The sequence below is a fragment of the Canis lupus genome, chromosome 13 (genome assembly GCF_003254725.2).
Source record: "Canis lupus dingo isolate Sandy chromosome 13, ASM325472v2, whole genome shotgun sequence".
Lineage (NCBI taxonomy): Eukaryota > Metazoa > Chordata > Mammalia > Carnivora > Canidae > Canis > Canis lupus.
In genome coordinates, this window is record NC_064255.1 from 61,825,607 (window position 1) to 61,846,213 (window position 20,607).

A 20,607-nucleotide genomic window follows, 5' to 3' on the forward strand; every position below is an offset into this window, starting at 1 on the left:
TTTGTTTATTCTTCAAAGCCCTTCAAATTGGAATCCAATTGGAATTGGATTGTTATTAAATCTAAAACGTGGCCCTTTGTTTATTCTTCAAAGCCCTTCAAATTGGAATTACTGGCAAATATACTTTATCATTTCTAATTTCATGACAAAAGACTCTACCCAGAAAGCCCTTACATTTTCACGGGCCTTTCAAAAAACAAAAGCAAACTGCAAAAACACAATAGAAAAACAAATCCTTGAAGACTCCAGTTTAACTCCCAACTTCCTGACGAATTACAGAATTAATGAGCATTTTATTAAGCCTTTTGATGTTATAAACACAGAAATGAAATCCCCTTAAGGCCACAGAGCCAATAGGTAACAGAACTAGAATGAAAGCCCTTGCCTCGTAAGTCCCAATTTGATTACGCTCAAGCTTCACAACTTGGACAACTGTTGTCATAGCTGCCTTCTCCAAAAGTATAGCATTTGCAACATAAGTCTTCATGACAGCAAGTCTTTATAGCTTAACTTAAAAAAAAATTCCATGTATTTCTCTTTTCTGCTTGACTAAATTATAAGTTCTGTGAGGACAAGGACGATATCAACTCTCTGCTGCATGATACCAAGTTGTGAGCACCAGGAAGAGGCCTAATAAATCTTTAAGGACTGGCTGCCCTCCCTGGTAGCAGGGCAAAGCAGCCCAAGGAAGGGTACAATGAATAATGTGAGTGGGAATAGCATCTCTTTAGGGATTTTTAAGTTTTAGGTCATTTTGGAAGTAAATGTCGTGTGGAAGCTAAAACATGACTGTTTCCTTCTGCACATGTACACAGCACAGTGACTTATATTTACCCACTTAATCCTCTCAACCTGCCTTGTAAAGTAAGTCCTATTCTTTTTCTCATTATGCAGATGGAGAGGCTGACGCAGGCACAGAGAGGCGGAACAGCATGCCCGTTTCACCACTAGCAAGTCAGACACAAAAGTCAGTCAGTAGTTGAAGACACTCGTGTAATTCACAAATAGTGATCCTCCATACACATCTATTGTGACAGCTAGCAGCAACCTGTTCTCTGTGTGATGTTTAGTCTTCATAACAGGAAGTGGTACCAGTGAGCAGATAGAAATAATTTCTATATGCTCTTTCTATCTCACAGACACATGGCAGGTATATGTATAATTTTATAAACTGGCATCTCAATAACAAAAATATATTTAACATATAAGCTTAAATATTACCATAAATAGTATCAGAGAGGGAGACAGAACATGGAAGACTCCTAACTCTGGGAAACGAACTAGGGGTGGTGGAAGGGGAGTAGGGCGGGGGGGCGGGTTGAATGGGTGACAGGCACTAAGGGGGGCAATTGGCGGGATGAGCACTGGGTGTTATTCTGTATGTTGGCAAATTGAACACCAATAAAAAATAATTTTATTATTAAAAAATATTACCATAAATAAAATTATGATTAATAAAATTAATAATTATTATTCTCCATTGTAATTATTTGCAATTTAATCTTAAGCATGGAAAGAAGAAGGTAAACAATATAGATGCCCGCAGAAATTAAATTAAAAAATCAAAAGCTGGAAAAGGGAGAAGAGGCTTAGGTAACAAATTTGCTAGATCAATAAAAATAGGTATTTTATAATTCTAAGAGGTAAAATATACAAAATAGAATTGCACTACTATCTCAATTATCTTTTAGAAGTAGATGGTTTAGATACTATTTTTCCTCAATTGCTCTCTGCCAATTCACATGGAAAAAGAGAATCCCATTTTGGGATGTGAGCTAAATTTCTTCTGCATATAATTAAGGCTCATAAAGGAGAAATGAAGGAAAAACGTAGAGAGCTCTTGATGAGTGCACTGCATCACTGCACCGTGGAAAGGACTGTGCTCTGTGTGTACAGTATACCTTCAATCATAGAATGCTGGAAGATACCACTCTTACTCAAAAACTCTAGAGTTAAGCATCCACACAAAGTTATCAGGCCTAAATCATCCTTTGTCATCCTGCAATACAAATGGTGCTGCTTCATCCTTCATGGTCCTTGTCAAGGCAGGTGGACAAAGCCACAATGGGTTGTGATGATGCTCAGAACAAAACGAAAATCATAATTCCTAGTATAGCTCCATCTTAGTAGGGCTTTTTAAATTTATGATTTCCCCTTGATGACAATGTCAAAACTAGCTGATCAACCAAAAGAAAATGTTGCTTCATGTTTCCTTCATTTTTGCATTCTTAAATATTTAGATCAATATTCCAATTTAATGCAGTTACAGGCACATTTTGGATGTGGGGTGCAGTCAGGGGAGTCCTCACAATAGGCCTCCAAAAGACACTGACAGAACAGAAGTGAATTAAAGGAATCAAAAAGCCTCAGAGAGGAGTCGCTACTCACAATGTTCATGAGGGTGAGGAGGTAGTTCTGGACGTGCTCTTTGCCATGGAAGCGGACCACGGAGTCATCCACCCCCAGCAGCACCTCAATGTTGTAGTCATTCTCTCCCGTGTGTCGGCGGTGCCTCGCTGCTTCCCTCAGCTGCTGGTCAATGCTGCTGGAAATAGTACCTACATCGTCAAGGCCTCCCAGATTCGACTCTATTAAGAAACAGAAGGAACTCAGGCATTTCAGCTTCCCCAGTGGGCCTTCTAACAATGTTTTACAAAGAAAAAGAAAATCTTCTAGGGGCGTCTAACATTATAATCAATAGTCACTGCGATACTGCTTTTTTCTTCAAATAATGTACACACGCATATGATCAGACCTCCTATAAATCCAACATGGAACAGCAACACTGAGGCTAAAGTACAGTTATTGCACAGAAGGCAGTGCCATCATGCCAGATGGAACGTTCCATGAGGATAAGAGTGTGTACTTTTATCCTCAGCCCAGAGCAAAGCAAGTGGGGCTACAGGCAGAACAGTTGCTGACTCCACTTATTAAATAAATGGCTATTATAGATTTAAAAATTGTGTGTTGATGAGTTTACAGTGATTAAGTCATTATAATCCTGTGGGGATAGAATTTGTATCACATACATTTAAATCACTCCTTTTGCCAAAAGCCTTAATGTAAAAACCAAATTAGAGCATGGCAACATAAGAGCATCAGGTTGTACAATCATCCGTCATGATATAGTACTTTATATCTTAAGAGTATGGTTTCCTAGTGAATGCTGCTAGGGAGACACTACAGGTCTCCGCATTTGTACTGGCCACCATCTGGATAGCAGGTCATTTCCATAGCTACATATGTGAATCTGTGAGACACCAAAGTAAGAAGTCAGTCAGAAAACACATCCAAAGAAAAATTAAAGAATAAACAATTTTTTCATTCTATACAATTGAAGGAATTTCATTTTCCCAATGGACAACACACACACACACACACACATATCCACACACAGGACAGATACAAATATCCATATCCATATCCATCCATCTATCTATCTAGAAAAAAGGGATTGAGAGAAGCATTCTCAGGTTCTAATCATCTTGATTATCTGTTTTCAGGTTACTATATTTTTGGTGAAGAAAAATGTTTTTTGTGAAATGAAAAATAAAATTCGTCATTTGAATGCTAAAATAAAAGATATTATTCAAAACTGCTGTATAAAACTGAAAGGAGATTCATTTCCAATTCAAATATACATAAGCTGGAAAGGATTTTATTTTACAAACTGCCTTGATGTCTCTAACAATCCCATATCTAAAAACAAATTTGAGAGAACCAGTTCTGATTCATGCTTTATATGGGATGCTTACTTAATGCTGCACTGGGGCCTGTAGGCCATTTGAAGAAGTGTCTGGCATTAAAGAATCGGAATTTGCCTCTCCACCTTTGTGGTTTTAACGAAGTTGGGGGGGAAGAAAAAGTGTCTCTTGGCCTGGAAGACTGATAACTAAGCCCCAGACACATAGGATTAGAAGTAGTAGAGGTACAGATCTTACACCCTTTCCACTATTAAAAAACACACACAGAGACACCAGTACTCTCCCATATGTATGGGCATAAGCTCTGAATATGACTACTCAGGGTTGAAAGCTATCCTGTAATTCACTTTGACCCAAGCCCAAATGCTAGATCATTAGCTGGGGGTTTTCTTCTCATTGGGGAATCACATGGACTCCACAATACATAAATAACTCTTACCACCATCCACATCAAACAGACAACTTTCCTCAAAAGTTGCTTTTAAGCACTGTAACCCACATGGAGGGCAAGAGACTACACCTGCAAATAGCTTTACCTAATTCAACCTCAAGCCTTTTCATACACACTTGAGAAAGTGAAAGGTTGTGATAGCTAATGTACAAATAGGAAACTCATACAAGAGCTCCCAGTTCTAAAAATGGCTCTTTTTGGCAGAACTGCCAGCCACGGTGTCCAATGCAAATATACGAGCAATATCATCATATCATTAAGTCTGATGCATGAATGGAAAAGGCGGAATTCTTATTTCAGAAAGACAGTTCCATTCTGCTCTAACACACCTTTGGTTTGGCCTTTGAATCCCTCCTTAAATAGGTGGTTTTCTGGTAAGAGAAGAGAATCTCTTTTTTCATTGCATGAAGAACCTGGAAAGGAAGAAGGAAGTCTTTTTCCTTCAACCATTGCCCTGATTCAATCAAGAATACATCTGTCCCTATTTCCCCCCGTACTCTACAGTGCCCTTTCTATGATTCCTAAAGTGGGCAGCGTCAAACATTTCAAGGAGAGACAGTAAAATAATTTCTTGCACTTTTTAATGTATACACATCAGTAGTAATTCCAGACAATTCTGAGGCTGTGAAATATCTTCTCTCATAGTGAATTTTTTCCAGTGTGCCCACTCTGTAATGTAACAGTCATGGGCTTTGTACTCAGACATACCTGGCTACAAATCCTGGCCATGGCATATCCTAGCAATGTGATTTTATTTAAGATGCTTATCCTCTTTAAACCTCACTTCCCTCACTTCCCAAAGTAGGTATGGAACCAATACCTACTTTGCAGAGCTGCTGTGAAGAGATGTTTATAGTAAAAACACTATATACAGTGTTTAGATGTAAGTGCTCAATAAAAAGTATTCACTGTTACTATTAGCATGATGATGATGATGGTGGTGGTGGTGGTGATTTCCCATTGTGAGAAGTCTCCTACACTTTTTTTTAAAGCTTTCTACATTTTTTTTACATACAAGAAATTAAATAGTTATAATAATTAAATAGCTTTTTTAAACAGAGGTAAGAAAAAAAATCTAGAATTAGTGATGGGAAATCTAAACTGCTAACTTTAAAAAGAATGAGGATGACAGTATTTCCTGCAGAGCAGAAAGTAGGTATAAGGAGAAAAGAATCTAGAATGTTTACTTTCAGATAAATTAGGATGAAATCCAATAAGATACGTTTCTTTGGTAGATTGAAAATCCAATATGAAATAGGAAAGAGTTAGCCAATAGATAGCGCTGACCTTCACTCAATGCATATTTATTGAGTACCCATACGTGTGGCAGACACTGAGAAGGTAAAGAGCCATTTGGTGGGTACCTCTTTAGGTGTTAACTCTGGGAACCACACAATTGTACTGGATTTATATCCAGGAATGGAGCTGAGTTTTATCATGTAGTCACAAACCATCATATAGGCTTGAATCACCTACACAGCTTTTAGTTTAAGCAGATCTAATCAGGGTACTATTACTACCAGTAACAACTCACATCTTTATAAAGCTTCAAAGTTTAAAAGCTAACACATGCTTTGGCAAAATTGACGCCTCTATGTCTGGTTCTACATTATTTCTGTACCCCATAAAATATAGGAACAGGAATAATTAAAGGTGGATAATTAAAATTAAATTAATAAATAATTATCATGCTAATCATGTCCAAACACCCCTTCATCAGATCTGTTTACTGCTAAAAGGGCTGAAAGGAATCACAGAGAAGACAATAAGCAGGTTGAAGAAGCTAAAACATGGTGACATTTTGCATGGGGAGTAGCAAACTAGATCTTGGGGGGCCCTCTCTCTGTTGGCATCCTCTTAAGTAAGTGCATTCAAGGTGAGATGAATGGCTGTAGCTGAGTTGGACAGTAGAGAGTGGTTGATGTGATAACAGAATCAGTGGAAAGACTAAGCATCTTTAGAATAAATAAATAAATAAGGCCCTGCAGGAGGCCTTATTCATTTTCATTCCAGAAAAGTGATGCTCAGAGTAAATTTCAATCTTTCCAGAAATATCAAAGGCAATCCTTCTTAGTACTTAGAGTGAGTTTCCTTTTTTCAAACTTTTTTGAAACTTAATCTTCTGAGTTACTGATAAGAATTAACTACCATGTTGGAAACATTTTGATTGTAACCCTTTTTGTACTCCCTAGTTTCCCAACTATTGTATACAAATTTTCAGAAAAAGAATAATTTTACTACAAAGCTTATTTTAATTGAAGATATGCAATATTTGGGGGCACAATGGTGACCAACTAAGTCACATTAAGTACTGACATTTTTAGTGTAAAAGATAGGATTATTAGTGTTAAATAAGAATTTTGAACTTACCAAACAAGTAATGTAGAATACAATGTTTTGCTGATTATGAACAACTGGGCTTAAGGCATTTTCGGGATGGAACATGGCATGTTTACATACCTACTCATATTTATAGGGAGTCTAAGTATAGGTTGGTGAAATCACTCCCACCCCAGAAGAAACTCTATAGTCTGAAACACAGCAGAAGAGAAAGATAAAATTGAAAAAGTACAGGTTCTAATCACGTTCTGAATCTAATACAAATACCTCTGGGGTTGGAAAGCAATCTCAAGCAAACTGTAATAGAGACTGTGACAGAGTCATCTCTCCTCTATCCATTCTCTCTTCCCTAAGGAACAGAATGTTAATTTTATTTGAGGCAGTAATAAGACCAGCTAAAAGTCATTTCCAGTCTCTCTTGGGACGAAGGACCCCACTCAACTAAGAGTAATTCAATGAGATGTAAGCAGAAATATTGCTTATACTTCAGCGGCTTAATTTAGCCGGTATGAGAGGCTTCCACCAAGGCTCCTCAAAGGAATGTGATTCATCTTGGTAGGTTAGACCTCCTTTGAGCCTTTACTCATTATTCCTTCCTGCTTCCTGGAACATGGTTGTGATGTCAGGAGTTCTATGAGGTAACCTTAGCATCAAGGCATGTGCATAGTATGATAGGGGAGCTATAAAGAAGACATTTGACCCTTCAATAACTGTAAAGCTGACACCTCAGCCCTGGTTTGCCTAGACTTTGTTAAATATGAGGAATAGCACTTCCATCATGTTTAGGTCAAGTTTAGGTTTGCTTTTATATGTCACTGAATCTAGTCCTAATAGATATGACATTGACAATAATTTTGCTGTGTAAATTTCTCATGCTCTCCTGTTCCATTTGGGAATGCAAGTTAATTTTCATGTGGATAAGTGAATGGTAAAGTTCAGTTTACCAAAAATGTCTCAGCTTTCTTTGTAGTGCATCTACTTTAGACAATGAGGAAGGAAATGTTTTAGAGTAACTATAAACATAGAATGAGTCGTATGTATAAATTTAACATTCTTTGTGAACAGAATATGGTTGTGAAAATGAAGTGACTGGGATGCCACAAGCTGGATTTTCCAATAGTAGGTGGAGATCCTAAGATCAGAGCTAAAAATAAGCGTAAAATTCAACAAATGTCATATGTTAACATCAGAAGCAGAGAGGAGTTAAATTGTGTTGATCTGTTTATATCATCCAATAGTGATTTTTCTGTTGACATCTTTTTAAAACATTTATATTTTTATAGTTCCTAAAAAGATATACTAAGAGCACCTCTATATATGGGGGGCATTGTTCCACCAAGATATAAAAGATTTTTGTAAAAAACAGCTGAATTCTTCACCAAATGGGAAATTCCATAATGATAGTTCAAAGAACTATATTCAAGCCAATTTATGATGTCAATTCTGAAGTTTCATTAAGTAACTGTTGCTTTTTTTAAAAAAAGACATTACCATTGAATGAATATTAGTTTCCGTGATTTCTTTTCCCCAAAAGTTCTCATTCTAAAGTACACATTTGCTTTTGTTTTCACTGACTACTTTAAGGGACAGCATACAGCATTTTTTTAAAGTGGAAAACGTCTTATTTTTCACGTGAGAAAAAATAATGTTTTTATGGTTTGAGTTTATGATCATTCGCAAATTAAAAAAAAAACAAAACAGAAAAGTCACCTCAATGTCCAATACATACAACATTCTAACTTTTAATATGAACCTCCTGTATGTCAGTTAAAATGTTTTAAGCTGCAAATAAAACCTTCAACTGTTTTAAGCAACTTGGACACATATTCGTTTGTATTACAAGGGACCCAGAGGTTGGGTGATTCCTAGGTTAATCGGTTTATTGATAGATCATCAATCATTTTTCTCCATCTTTCATATCCTGCCTTTCTTGGCATGTAAACTTTGTTCTAATCAAAGATTAGCTTCTCTGGTTATTTCAAAATGGCAGCACCAATTCTAGCATCATAGCCAGGTATCACAAATTGTATGTTTGTGTACAACACAGTACGATACAACTCCTAAGAAACAGGAGTAGGTAAAAATCTTTACTAGAAGCCCAGTACATTTAACTATAAGTTTCAGTGGCCAGAACTGAGTCACATGCCCATGTACAAATCATTCACAGATAAGAACAGAACCGCACATATGTCTTAGTCCCATCAGAAATAAGCAGCCCTTGTAACTGAGGCTGGTCTCCCCTGAAGATGAAGAGGCAAATCCCCTTAAAACAAAAAAAGAGAGGAAAATCATGTTGTACTGGCAGTCTACATTGCTAAATCTCCTTTTCAGAGCCTCCTCTTCCTGCATTCTCTACCATTGGTCTTCCACGGGTCTGTTTTATTCTTAGTTTGTATTAATGCAGTTTGTGTTTCATTTCTGTTACTGTAATCTATTTGCCTAGAGATCACTTCCGCATTCTCTTGCAAGGTACAGTCCTTCATTCCTATGGTAGGGGACTCACCACTGTTGCTTACCTAGCTCATTCCAATTGTTTCTTAAATAAATCACTGAAATGTTTGGGTGTGGCAAAGTTGTCAGGCAAAATACAATATATCTGTTAAATTTAAATTTCATATAAACAACACTTTTTTAAAAAGATAAAGATGTTGCTAATGTAGTATTCGAGATTTTCTACTAAGTCAGTGATTGTAAGGAGATCTACGGCATTAAAAGTGTCGTAAACATTTACTCCGTGCAGCAAGTAAAGTAGCCTGTGTCCATCCAGAATGGCTGTACCCATTTATGACATCATGTTACAGGTAAATGTGCACTGGAAAACAAACCAAAGAACCACAATATATCTTATATTTTTATGAACTGTGTTTTATGGATAGTTTCAGTTTCCCCAAAAGGCTGATATATTTCAATAATTTGACATCAGTGTTAATTCTGAGTTGGCAGAGGTAGCCTAACCTACTACCATACCATTATGTTTGGTACTAAGGGATATACCTTTCAATAAAGTTATTGAAATGCAAAAAACTAACAAACAAAAAACCATAAAGGTGTCCCAAATATTTCTTGGGGTGTGCCTAATACTAAAAACTTATTCAATGTTTATCTGTAATTCAAATTTAAATGAGATTCCTGTAATTTTATCCGCTAAATCTGGCAACTCTAGGTGTGGGGGAATCTATCTTTCTCCAGGGTATTTTATGCCCTCAGTTCCCTGTTCCATCACTGTATGCTCAGCTCTGGTAGTGACAAGAAAGACCAAGCATTGACCCAGGGATGGCCAAGTAGTGTATTCCTTTTCCTTGACTCTAGTGATCTGTTAAAGGATGAGTAAATGGTCTAAGTCATATCAACTAAACTATGACCAGGGATTATTTTATTTGTAGTTACTACGAAAAAGAAATTCCCTCTAGTAAGCTTGAAACTAGCAGAATATAACATGGAAGCTGCTTGGGACTAGCATGGGGGATAGCTGTTGATCTACGTTTAATGCAAGAAGAGGAGAGTGAAGATTACGAATGGAGAGAACAGATTATGTTCCATTGACATCTTCCAGCCGCTGAATTCAACCATTCCTGAAACTTTGGTCTTTTCAATTTCATGAATCAATAAACTATTATCATCTCATTTTCTCTCTTACTAATTAATTATTTATTTACTTATTTATTGCTTAAGGCAGTCTGATGTTAGTTCCCAACAACTGAAACTAGAAGAGCCCTGATAAATAAACCCATCTATACTCTTCCTGCTATCGTCATCAATTGTCCTCATCTCCCTTCTCACTCTTCTTTAATAATCTATTCTTAGCCTATACAGACTTTTGAAAAGGTTGACACATTCTGTTTAATCTCCCAAATTCATTATACTTTATTCCTTTATCTCATTTGAAATTAAGGGTTTTGCTACTAGTGATCTGTTTCCTAGTTTGTTTCTTCTGTTGCTCTTATTCAGCTAAAACTATAAATTTAACTTTGAAAGACATCACAGTTTTAATTTCCAAATATTATCATTCTGTATATTGCATAGCATTTGAATTAACTCTCCTCTTTTTGACTACATTATATTCCTCTTACTTCTGGTTTTTAAAAATCACCTCTACTAAATCCAAGAGTAGAGGAAGGAGTCCTTATACTCAATGTACTAGAGTACATTCTAATAATCTGGCATTGCTAGAAATTAGTTTTCTAAGTAAGCTCAACTGCATAAAGGAGAGAGAAAATTGCACTTCACAGCTGCCAATTTCAAAGCTCAAATTATGTCCATCGGTTGCCTCCTATGTGTACTTTATTAAGGGTAACAAGATATTTTTTTCACTTCAGACTTCCCCAGAAACTCTATTTGAGCACACTACATTTTTTCCAAAGGCATAAGGAATGATTTAATAAAAATTAAACAAACCATTATAGCCAAACTACGAATATTAACATTTGCCATACATTCTTTCCAAAAAAATATTTAAAGAACAAGGAGTGGACCTGCATTTTCTAAGCCCTGGGAGAAAATAAATGGACAAGGCAGACACGGATCTTGTCCACACTGAATGTACATTCTAGTAATAAGAAAGATGAAGCAGGGTAAGGAAAATAAAACAGGATGAGAAAGTAAGAGGGACATGGGGAAGGCATAATTTTAGATAAGGTGTTCAGAAGAAGGTAGAAATAGAGATCTTGTAAACTGATGGAATGAGCCACATGAATATCAATGTTATATTTCTGGGAGATATATTTATGCCTTTTATACATATATGTAAACTCTTCATTTCTATTTATATTATAGATCTTTCAGAATGAGGTTGTGAGGTATTATACCAAGAAAATCAGAATAAATTCAGAAATATGGAAGGCAGACTTTTAAAATAGCCTCCCAAAGATCCATGGAACCTGTGAATATGACAAGATACCAATCCTATGATCATGTTATATGCCTGACCATAAGCTGACCATAAAATAAAGCTATCATTCAGGTGGGCCTGATCTAATTCATGAGCCATTAAAGTAGAAACCTTTCCCTGGCTGGTTGCAGAAGAGTAGGTCAAAAATATGCACCATGAAAAGGAAATCATGTACCATCGCTGGCTTCAAGGATAGAAGGATCCCATGCAAGGACCAGAGAGAGGTTTCTAGTTGCTGACAATCAGCTCTAGCCAACAGTTAGTGAGGAAATGGGGACCTCAGTCCCACAACAACAAGAACCTAAATTCTGCCAACAGCAGGAATGAGTTTGGAAGTGGATTCTTTCTTAGAGCCTTGAGACAGGAGGTCAACCTGATCAGAACCCTGATTTTGGCCTCATGATAGCTAAGTATAGAACCCAGTCCAGTAACCTGGATTCTGATCTATAGAACTGTGAGTTAATAAATGAGTTCTTGGTGACTTGTTATGCAACAACAGGAAAATAATACAAAGAGAACAGAGTTCTAGGCCTAGGTCTGCTATGCTCTATCTGTAATGATTTGGAAAAAGATGCTAAACTTATCTGGGCCTCAGTTTCTTTATCTGTATTTATCTATAAAATAAATAGGTTGTTCCAGAGGATCATTAAAATCTTCTTCCTGAATAAATTTCCATAATTAATCATTGGGCCATGATTTCACTATTTTAGATGACTAAGGTTGCTTTCTTGATCATAAATGATTGATCATTCTAATAATTCATTTGTTGCTAAATCCTTCGTCAAGGATATGATTCACAATTAAAATATATTTCACATAGAAAAATGTGCTACACTTAAAGACAAACTGCATTATGATAAAAATACTTCATAACAATGCAGAAGTCTAGTAATTTATTGCAATAAGACATAATCTTCTCATTTACCATTTAAACTGGTAAGAACAGATACTACACTTGATCTTAGCCAAAATGCTGAGAAGCAATTCATTTACCATTTAAATAAGAGCACAGAGTGTTCATAAAGTCTGCAGGTACAAATTGTATAACATCATCAAGGACATCTTCATTTTTTTCCCTGAAAAATAAAATATTATCTATGTTTCCAGATTTTGTAGACAACCTATAAAAGGTTGAGTAAAGGTGGCATTTAGATTATTTAAGTATTTACACATTCACCAACCAGAGTTTATCCTAAGTGATCAAAAATTCACTTTATGCCTTTTTGTTGTGTTGCAATAAAATTTTACTATGCTACCATCAATAAATTTTTACCAAAGTCATAAAAATGTGGAATTAAAAATGCAATATTACCCATAAAATGAAAATACTGAAGTGGTCATCTACATTTTTTTAAATCTGAAGCCTATGCTCATTTGAATAATACTGATCAAACAGTTTTGACTTATTTTCAGATGAAGGTTTTTTTTTTTAATTTTTATTTATTTATGATAGTCACACAGAGAGAGAGAGAGGCAGAGACATAGGCAGAGGGAGCAGGCTCCATGCACTGGGAGCCCGACATGGGATTTGATCCAGGGTCTCCAGGATCGCGCCCTGGGCCAAAGGCAGGCGCTAAACTGCTGCGCCACCCAGGGATCCCGTTTTTTTTTTTTTTTTTTTTTTAAAACAAATTGTGATTTAGTCACACTCCTCAGCAATAAAAAAAGAATCAGCTATGGATACATAACTAATACACAGAAATCAATAGCATTTCTATACACTAACAATGAAGTCCCAGAAAGAGAAATTTAAAAAACAACATTATTCATAATTGCACCAAAAAAAAAGCAAATACGTAGGAAAAAACTTAACCAAAAGAGATGAAAGACTTGTACTCTGGAAACTATACAACACTGATTAAAACAAACAAACAAACAAACAAACAAAACAAAAAAAACAAAAAAAAACGGAATATAACACAAACTAATGGAAAGATACTCCACACTCACGGAATGGAAGAATTAATATTGTTAAAATGTCCATATTACCCAAAGCATTCTACAGATTCAATGCTGTTCCTATTAAAATACCAATAGCATTTTTCACAGAACTAGAGCAAATAATACTAAAATTTCTATAGGACCCCAGAAGACCCTGAATAGCCAAAGCTATCCTGAGAAAGAACAAAGCTGGAGGTATTCCATATTTCAAGATGGACTACTGAGCTGTAGCAATCAATACGGTACTGACACAAAAACAGACACATAGATCAATGGAATTGAATAGGGAACCCAGAAATAAGCCCATGCACACATGGTCAATTAGTCTATGACAAAGGAGGCAAGGATATCCAGTGGGGATAAGACAGTCTTTTTAATAAATGGTGCTGGGAAAATTGGACAGCTCCATGTAGAATAATGAAACTGGGCTACTTTCTAATACCATCCACAAAAATAAGCTCAAAATGGATTATTCTGAGACCTGAAACCATAAAAATCCTAGCAGAGGACACAGGCAGTAATTTCTCTGACATTGAACATAGCAACAGTTTTCTAGAAACAGCTCCTAAGACAAGTGAAGCAAAACAAAAACAAACTATTGGGACTACACCAAAATAAAACCTTTCCCCAGTGAGGGAAACCATCAACAGAAGAAGAAGACAACTTACTGAATGGGAGTAGGTATTTGCAAATGATATGTCAAATAAGGGGTTAATACCCAAAATACAGATAGGTTAATTTTATAATCCTCTCATATGCAGTCAATACATTCAAGCCATAATAATTACTGCAAACTTAGGATAAATTATGACAGAACACTATTTGATATCAAATACTATGAGAGGAATAGTGTAACTTCTAACCCAAAATAACATTATCCAAGTTAAATTTAATAACAGCATGTTTAGCATTCAAATAAAATTGTTGAGGCATTCCTAAAGTGAATTTCTACTAAAGAATAGTTTTATTTGCTAAAAGAAAACTATTCTTAGTCTAACAAATAAAATCCACTAGAGGAAAGAAGCATTATTATATTTACATTTTATTCATATAAATACAAGCCTATAATATAGTCTCCCACATAGTACTGATCATATGGAAGCAACAAAATCGGGCATATTTTTATATCTTCTAGTTCTTTACACATATGGAATACAGGCTTTCTAAAAGATTTTATTTATTTGAGAGAGAGAGAGAGAGAGAATGAGAGAGCATAAGCCAGCTGAGGGGTAAAGGGAGAAAGAGAAGCAGACACCCTGATGAGCAGGGGGCCCAACGCTGACAATCCCAAGACCCTGAGATCATCACCTGAGCCCAAGTCAGACACTTAACTAAGCCACCCAGGTGCCCCTGGAATACAATAGTAACAGTTGTTTTAATACATTATTTTCTACAATTTCTGTCACTTATGAATCAGTTTTGACTGATTTTTCTCATCATTATGGGTTGCACTTTCCTATTCCTCTGCACGCTTGCTAATTTTGATCAGATGTCTGACACAGTGAATCTTACCTTGCTGGTTGCTGATGTATTCCTATTCCTGTAGATATTCTTGAGCTTTATTCTTGGATGCAAATACCTGAAAACAGTTTGGTCATCTCAGGTGTTGCTTTTTAGATAAATTAGAAAGGACCAGTGCAGTGCTCATCGAGAGCTAATTATTCACCACTACCGAGTGAAGACCTTTCTGTGTGCTCCATCCAATGCTGGGTGAATCCTGACATGGTTTAGTCTGCATTGTTTGAACAGGCGCTATTCCCAGCCCCATGCAAGCATGGGCACTGTTACCTCTAATTCTCTCAAGGGGTTCCTTTCCAAACTTTTCAAAATTTCCTCACATATATGTGCTGATTAGGACTTGAGTAAATACTAAAGAGAACCCCCTTCAGATCTTCAGATCTTGCATAGTTCTCTTGTCTCTTATAGTTCTGGGAACTCTGGCCACCTTCATCTCCCAGACTCTCCGCTCTGGCTTCTCCACTTAGTGTCTGAGGGCTCAACCTGGTTGTCCTTCTCTGAGATTCAGATTAAAAATCCTCTAGGCAGTAAAATGGGCTAATGCTGAGGCTCACTTTATTTGTTTCTCATATCTCAGAGATTCCTACCCTTCACTGCCAGATATCTGGTATCTTGAAGACTATTATTTCATATATTTTGTCCATTTTTGGTTGTTTAAAGCAGGAGGGTAAATCCAGTCTCCGTTGTTCCATCTTGGCCAAGAGCAGAAGTTCACTTAATTTGGTTTGGCTAAGAACACACTATAGTTTAGAAACTTGGATTTATAGGCATGTTATTCTGTAACATGACTTAGAATTTTCTACAGCAATTCAGCTTTCCCTAAATAGCTTCTTATACATATTTACTTGGACTTATGGAAGTTAAGTAGTAGCAAAATGTTCAGTGTAAAAACCCTGACAACACTCTCAATTTACAAAAAAAAATCACACTTTCATAAGATATTAAATCTCCTTGAATATGTCCTTGCAACATGATATCACATGCAAAAAAAGATATATTTAAGGTTGAGCAGCATTTAGGAAATCTCAAAAAATATGTATATTCTGGGATGCCTGGGTGGCTTAGCGGTTGAGCGTCTGCTTTCAGCTCAGGGCGTGATCCCAGAGTGCCGCGATCGAGTCCCACATCGGGCTCCCTGCATGGAGCCTGCTTCTCCCTCTGCCTGTGTCTCTGTGTCTCTCATGAATAAATAAATAAATAAATAAAATCTTAAAAATATATGTGTGTATTCTGTTCACCTTACTCCGAAAACAATCTGAATTGCTTTGTTCATGAAAAGCTGGCTGAGCCAAGACTTATTGTAAATGTGCTTACAGGAAGAAGCTGTCTTTCAGAGTAGCCATCCCCCTCAAATCTGCTTGTTACTTAACACAAACATTGGAGAGAAATTTTAAAAAACTAAAACCTTAGCAAACATAGGGATCACCTTACAATCCAAAGAACACGATGTTTTAAATAGTCACTGAAAATGTTTTGCACTGAGGTTTTTTTTTTTTTTTAAGATTTTATTTATTTATTCATGAGAGACACAGAGAGAAAGGCAGAGACACAGGCAGAGGGAGAAGCAGGCCTCATGCAGGGAGCCTGATGTGGGACTCGATCCTGGGTTTCCAGGATCAGGCCCTGGGCTGAAGGTGGTGCTAAACTGCTGAGCCACCCGGGCTGCCCTGCACTGAGTTTTGTAAAGAATTATAAACTAGTTTTTTTTTTTTTTTTAAATCATATTTAGGAGAAAATTGGGAGTCAACTGCAGGAAGTCATGTTTCAGAGGTGAAGGTGACAAATCCCTTAAATAAGGGTTTATTATGGGATATTTCCGCAAATCAACAAGGGCCCCTTCAAGCAGGATAAAACTACTCACTCAAAAAAAAAAAAATAATAATAATCTCATGAAAAAGGAAGTGAGGGGCGCCCAGGTGGTTCAGCGGTTTAGCGCCACCTTCGGCCTAGGGTGTGATCCTGGAGATCCGAGATCGAGTCCCGCGTCGGCCTCCCTGCATGAAGCCTGCTTCTCCCTCTGCCTGTGTCTCTGCCTCTCTCTCCCTGTGTGTCTCTCATGGATAAATAAATACAAATAATAATAAAATCTTTAAAAAAAAAAGTGAGACCTTTTTGCATTTTTAGTTCAAGAAATCTAAACATCTATATGTTCAGCTCAAATCAAGGAATGGCCTATTTGATGGGTTCACACATGTAGTGAAAACATTCAACCACTGGTTGTCATTGAAGTCAATAAATACTGATATTTTCAGGCAGCCCTGGTGGCTCAGCGGTTTAGCGCTGCCTGAGATTCTGGAGATTCTGGGCGTGATTCTGGAGACCCGGGATCCAGTCCCTGCATGGATCCTGCTTCTCCCTCTGCCTGTGTCTCTGCCTCTCTCGATCTCTCTCTCTCTCTCTCTCTCTCTCTGTCTCTGTCTCTCATGAATAAATAAATACAATCTTTAAAAGAATACTGATATTTTCTTTAAATATCAGAAATCCAGACAAGTCTCTCTGCAGATACCCAGACAACTCTAAGCCAGTATGAGTTGATTGCATGTCAACTCATTTGGTAGTTCTGAAGATCTAGTAGATCAGTTATACAAAAAGAAGTCTCACAAATGGGAATACTAGGATTACCAGCATTCCTTTCTCTGCTCACCCCCTCTTTGCTAGATTTCCTTACTCTCCTCCTCACTTCCTTGCACCCATCTATTTCCAAACATTTCTTGAGTACCTTTTTGGCATAGAATCTGTCCTAGCTTCTGGGAATAAAAGATGAATAATCCCCAGTTCCTATCATTGAGGCAGTCACAATTTAATGGGGCGAGGAGAAGACAGATAAACATACTTTGATACAAGATAAGTACGTAACAGAAGAACCAGCTGACTCTACTAGAAGAAATCTAATATTTCAACAGAGGAAATGAAATCTGGGCTGGATTTTAAGAGACTCACAGGAGTGAGACATGTGGAGAAAGAGGAAGGGCCATTCCATACAATGACCCTTGTGCAGAAGACATAAAAAGTCCTGACAAATTGGTGGAACAGAACTTCAGAAAGGATGGAACAAAAAGTAAGTGAAGATTTGTGTTGAGAAATGCGGTCATTAGGGGAGATCCTGAAGAAGCTGAAATATTTTATACACAGGTGTAGAGCTGGGTTTGCTGGGGTTAGTTCTGTATCATGCCTGCTATCCTTGCATAAATATTAATAGTGCTTCCTTCACTCTCAGATGTGGCCTCATTTGAACAACAAATCAGGCAGCCAGCTTACTTACAGGTCTCTTGGTATCAGAATGTGATTTTTAGAAGGAGTACAAAAGCTATATGATTCTCCTTTGTGCACTTACATCCAATGATAACAGAGGGGCTATAATAATAGGCCTTCCAGGTAGCGTTGCAGTGATGTTCCTTCCTAGTCGTGCAAACATGGGTGGTGAATATGAGTATTTGGCAGTCAACATCCACTCCAACCTCCTTGTGTTGTCTGCGCCTGCAGAAGTGGGAACTATGCCCCAAAGCGCTTGCAGCAAGGATTCCAGGTGGGGATTGGGTGATGCCAAGTAGCATCAGTTTTGAATTCAGGAGTGGCAGATGTGGTTGGGGAGACACTGTTGGACTGGGGCGTTCTCTAGCAGCATCCTACGTCTAGTTGCAGGCTGTGTGGAGGCTGTGAGGAAAGTGTAGAGCAGTAGGGTCAATTTGTTATCCTCAGAGAAGTCTTCATTCTTGGAGTCACCAGGTCCAGTGGCAGCTCGCTCATTCTCCCTCTCCCTGGCTCGAGCCACAACAGCGGCTGCCCGGGTTGGCCACTCCTATATCATTCTAAGAACTAGCCCTGGAGCTCAAGCCCAGCGGCCCACTCCTCCAATCCTTCCAACAATTTAATGCACACTTAATTCTTTATATTAAATCGTTTCATGCTTAAAATAGCTAGTGTGGTTTCAATTTCCTGGAACTGAACCTTGACATATATATGGTAAGTTATTTAACAAAACTGGGCCTTAAATCCACAGCCATGTAATAAGAGGGCTGGGCTATTCAGCGATCTGCAAGATCTCTCCGACCTCTAGAATTTGCATCCACAATTCTATAATTTTTTAAAGTTTGCCTAACACCTCCATTTTTCCTCTCCAGCAGCCCTCAGGAACTGCTTCCAACCTGGCCTCTAGCTTACATTTCCATATAACTATTTCACTAAGATCACTATTAATAAACTTCTAGTAGTCAGAGAATGCACCAAAAGCCATAGGATGTGTACAAGACAGCCACTCATTCATTGAACAAATATTTATTGAGCACCTATTAATGCCAGGTGCTCCTAACGAATATTTTACAAATTCTTTGGCCTAACCCAAACATTTGTTTAGACAAAACATTCCTGGAAGTATATTTTGTCTTTGTCTTGTTTGCAATTTAATAACTGTCACTCCCCCAACCTCTAAATACCCCCTTCTCCACCCTTTTCCATTCCGGGCTTCCATCAATGCTATTGCTTCTTTATAGAAACTGACCTGACAAATCAGGATTTCTTTTTCCTTCTTTATAGACCAGTGTCTCCATTTCCAGCCCATTTTGCTTTCCTTAATAGGGTGAATCATCACACATTCAACTCCACATTTTATTCTTCTCCACGCTTAGTTTTCCAGAAGTCTTTTCAGGTGGTTCTTTGATGGATCCTGTGCTCCTCACAATTGGCTGAAAATCACCCAAGATCCTTTGCTTTCATATTCCTTGGACAAACCATTCAGTTATCAAATTTTAATACCTTTTTACCTTAAGCTACATATCCTGAGTTACAGAACATTTCTACGTTGCTGTTCCAGTGTCTTCTCACTGTAATTATTTCCAAAGCATTAACTTATTTCCATATGATAATCCTTCACCAATCTTCTTGTACTTCTTCTCCAGGCAATCAAAACTCTGGCATCATTTTTACTTTGCTTGCCTCATTAGGCCATTCCCGAGTTCTGATAATTCTTGCTATACACTATTCTTAGATTTGCTATTCTTCCTGCAATTCTGCATCCAGTATCATATCCCAGGTTTTGTATTAGATTGTCTTCTCTTTCCCTATGTTCTGTCTCCACCTATCCTATATTCGGCCACTTAAATTATCTCCTTTAAATATTATCACAAGAGCTTTGGTAGAGCAAATTTCCTTTCTTTATTAAATCTAAACCTTTTGAGAGTGGCCAAATATTTCACTATACCTAAACGACATACCACTTATTGTAGTCTGGTTTCATTTTTTTCTAGAAGAGTTAACCTAATTGTCATTACACAGACAACTCTTTTTTGCCATTTTGCTTACTTCATCAGCCTAAAATGTTGTTCATCTGAACGAAACACTATCTCAAAAAATCCTTAAAGGAATTGATCAAAGTGTTTCCTGTTCAAGAATCATTTCATATGACTCTAATCAATATATTAAGCAGTTGTAGAGGACTTCTATTAATGTTTGTAAAGCCAAAACTTTAAAACATAAAGTGTTGAAGGGTATATCCATGTTCTATATTTTTTCTCTTAACAAATATCAGAGTAAGTCCTTGGTAAAGCAAAGAACAGTCACAGATAATAAAATTCATCACAGCATAGAACTTCATATAACAGCAGACCCGAAAGCGATGTATGTACTATATAATATTTGTTATAATATAGTTGTACTCACATAAGCATATGATATATGAGGGTTATTTCACCTTTATCCTATTTACTTTGGAACTCTTCTTTATATTCACTTCATGGTACTAAAGACAGAGGAACATAAATGTTCTTGAA

At 37.1% G+C, this 20,607-nt stretch overlaps 1 protein-coding gene and 1 pseudogene across 4 annotated transcripts in view; both read right to left on the minus strand.

The window, feature by feature from the left end:
• Positions 1–20,607, minus strand: part of ADAMTS3 (ADAM metallopeptidase with thrombospondin type 1 motif 3) — a 261,134-nt gene that overhangs the window by 60,808 nt on the left and 179,719 nt on the right. For all 4 annotated transcript variants that reach the window (XM_025435584.3, XM_049093050.1, XM_025435586.3 and 1 more), the window contains one exon: positions 2,389–2,588. In XM_025435584.3, coding sequence (XP_025291369.1) covers positions 2,389–2,588 — 200 coding nt within the window. The remainder of the gene's footprint in view (positions 1–2,388; positions 2,589–20,607) is intronic.
• LOC112652389 (U2 spliceosomal RNA) lies at positions 12,208–12,368 on the minus strand (annotated as a pseudogene).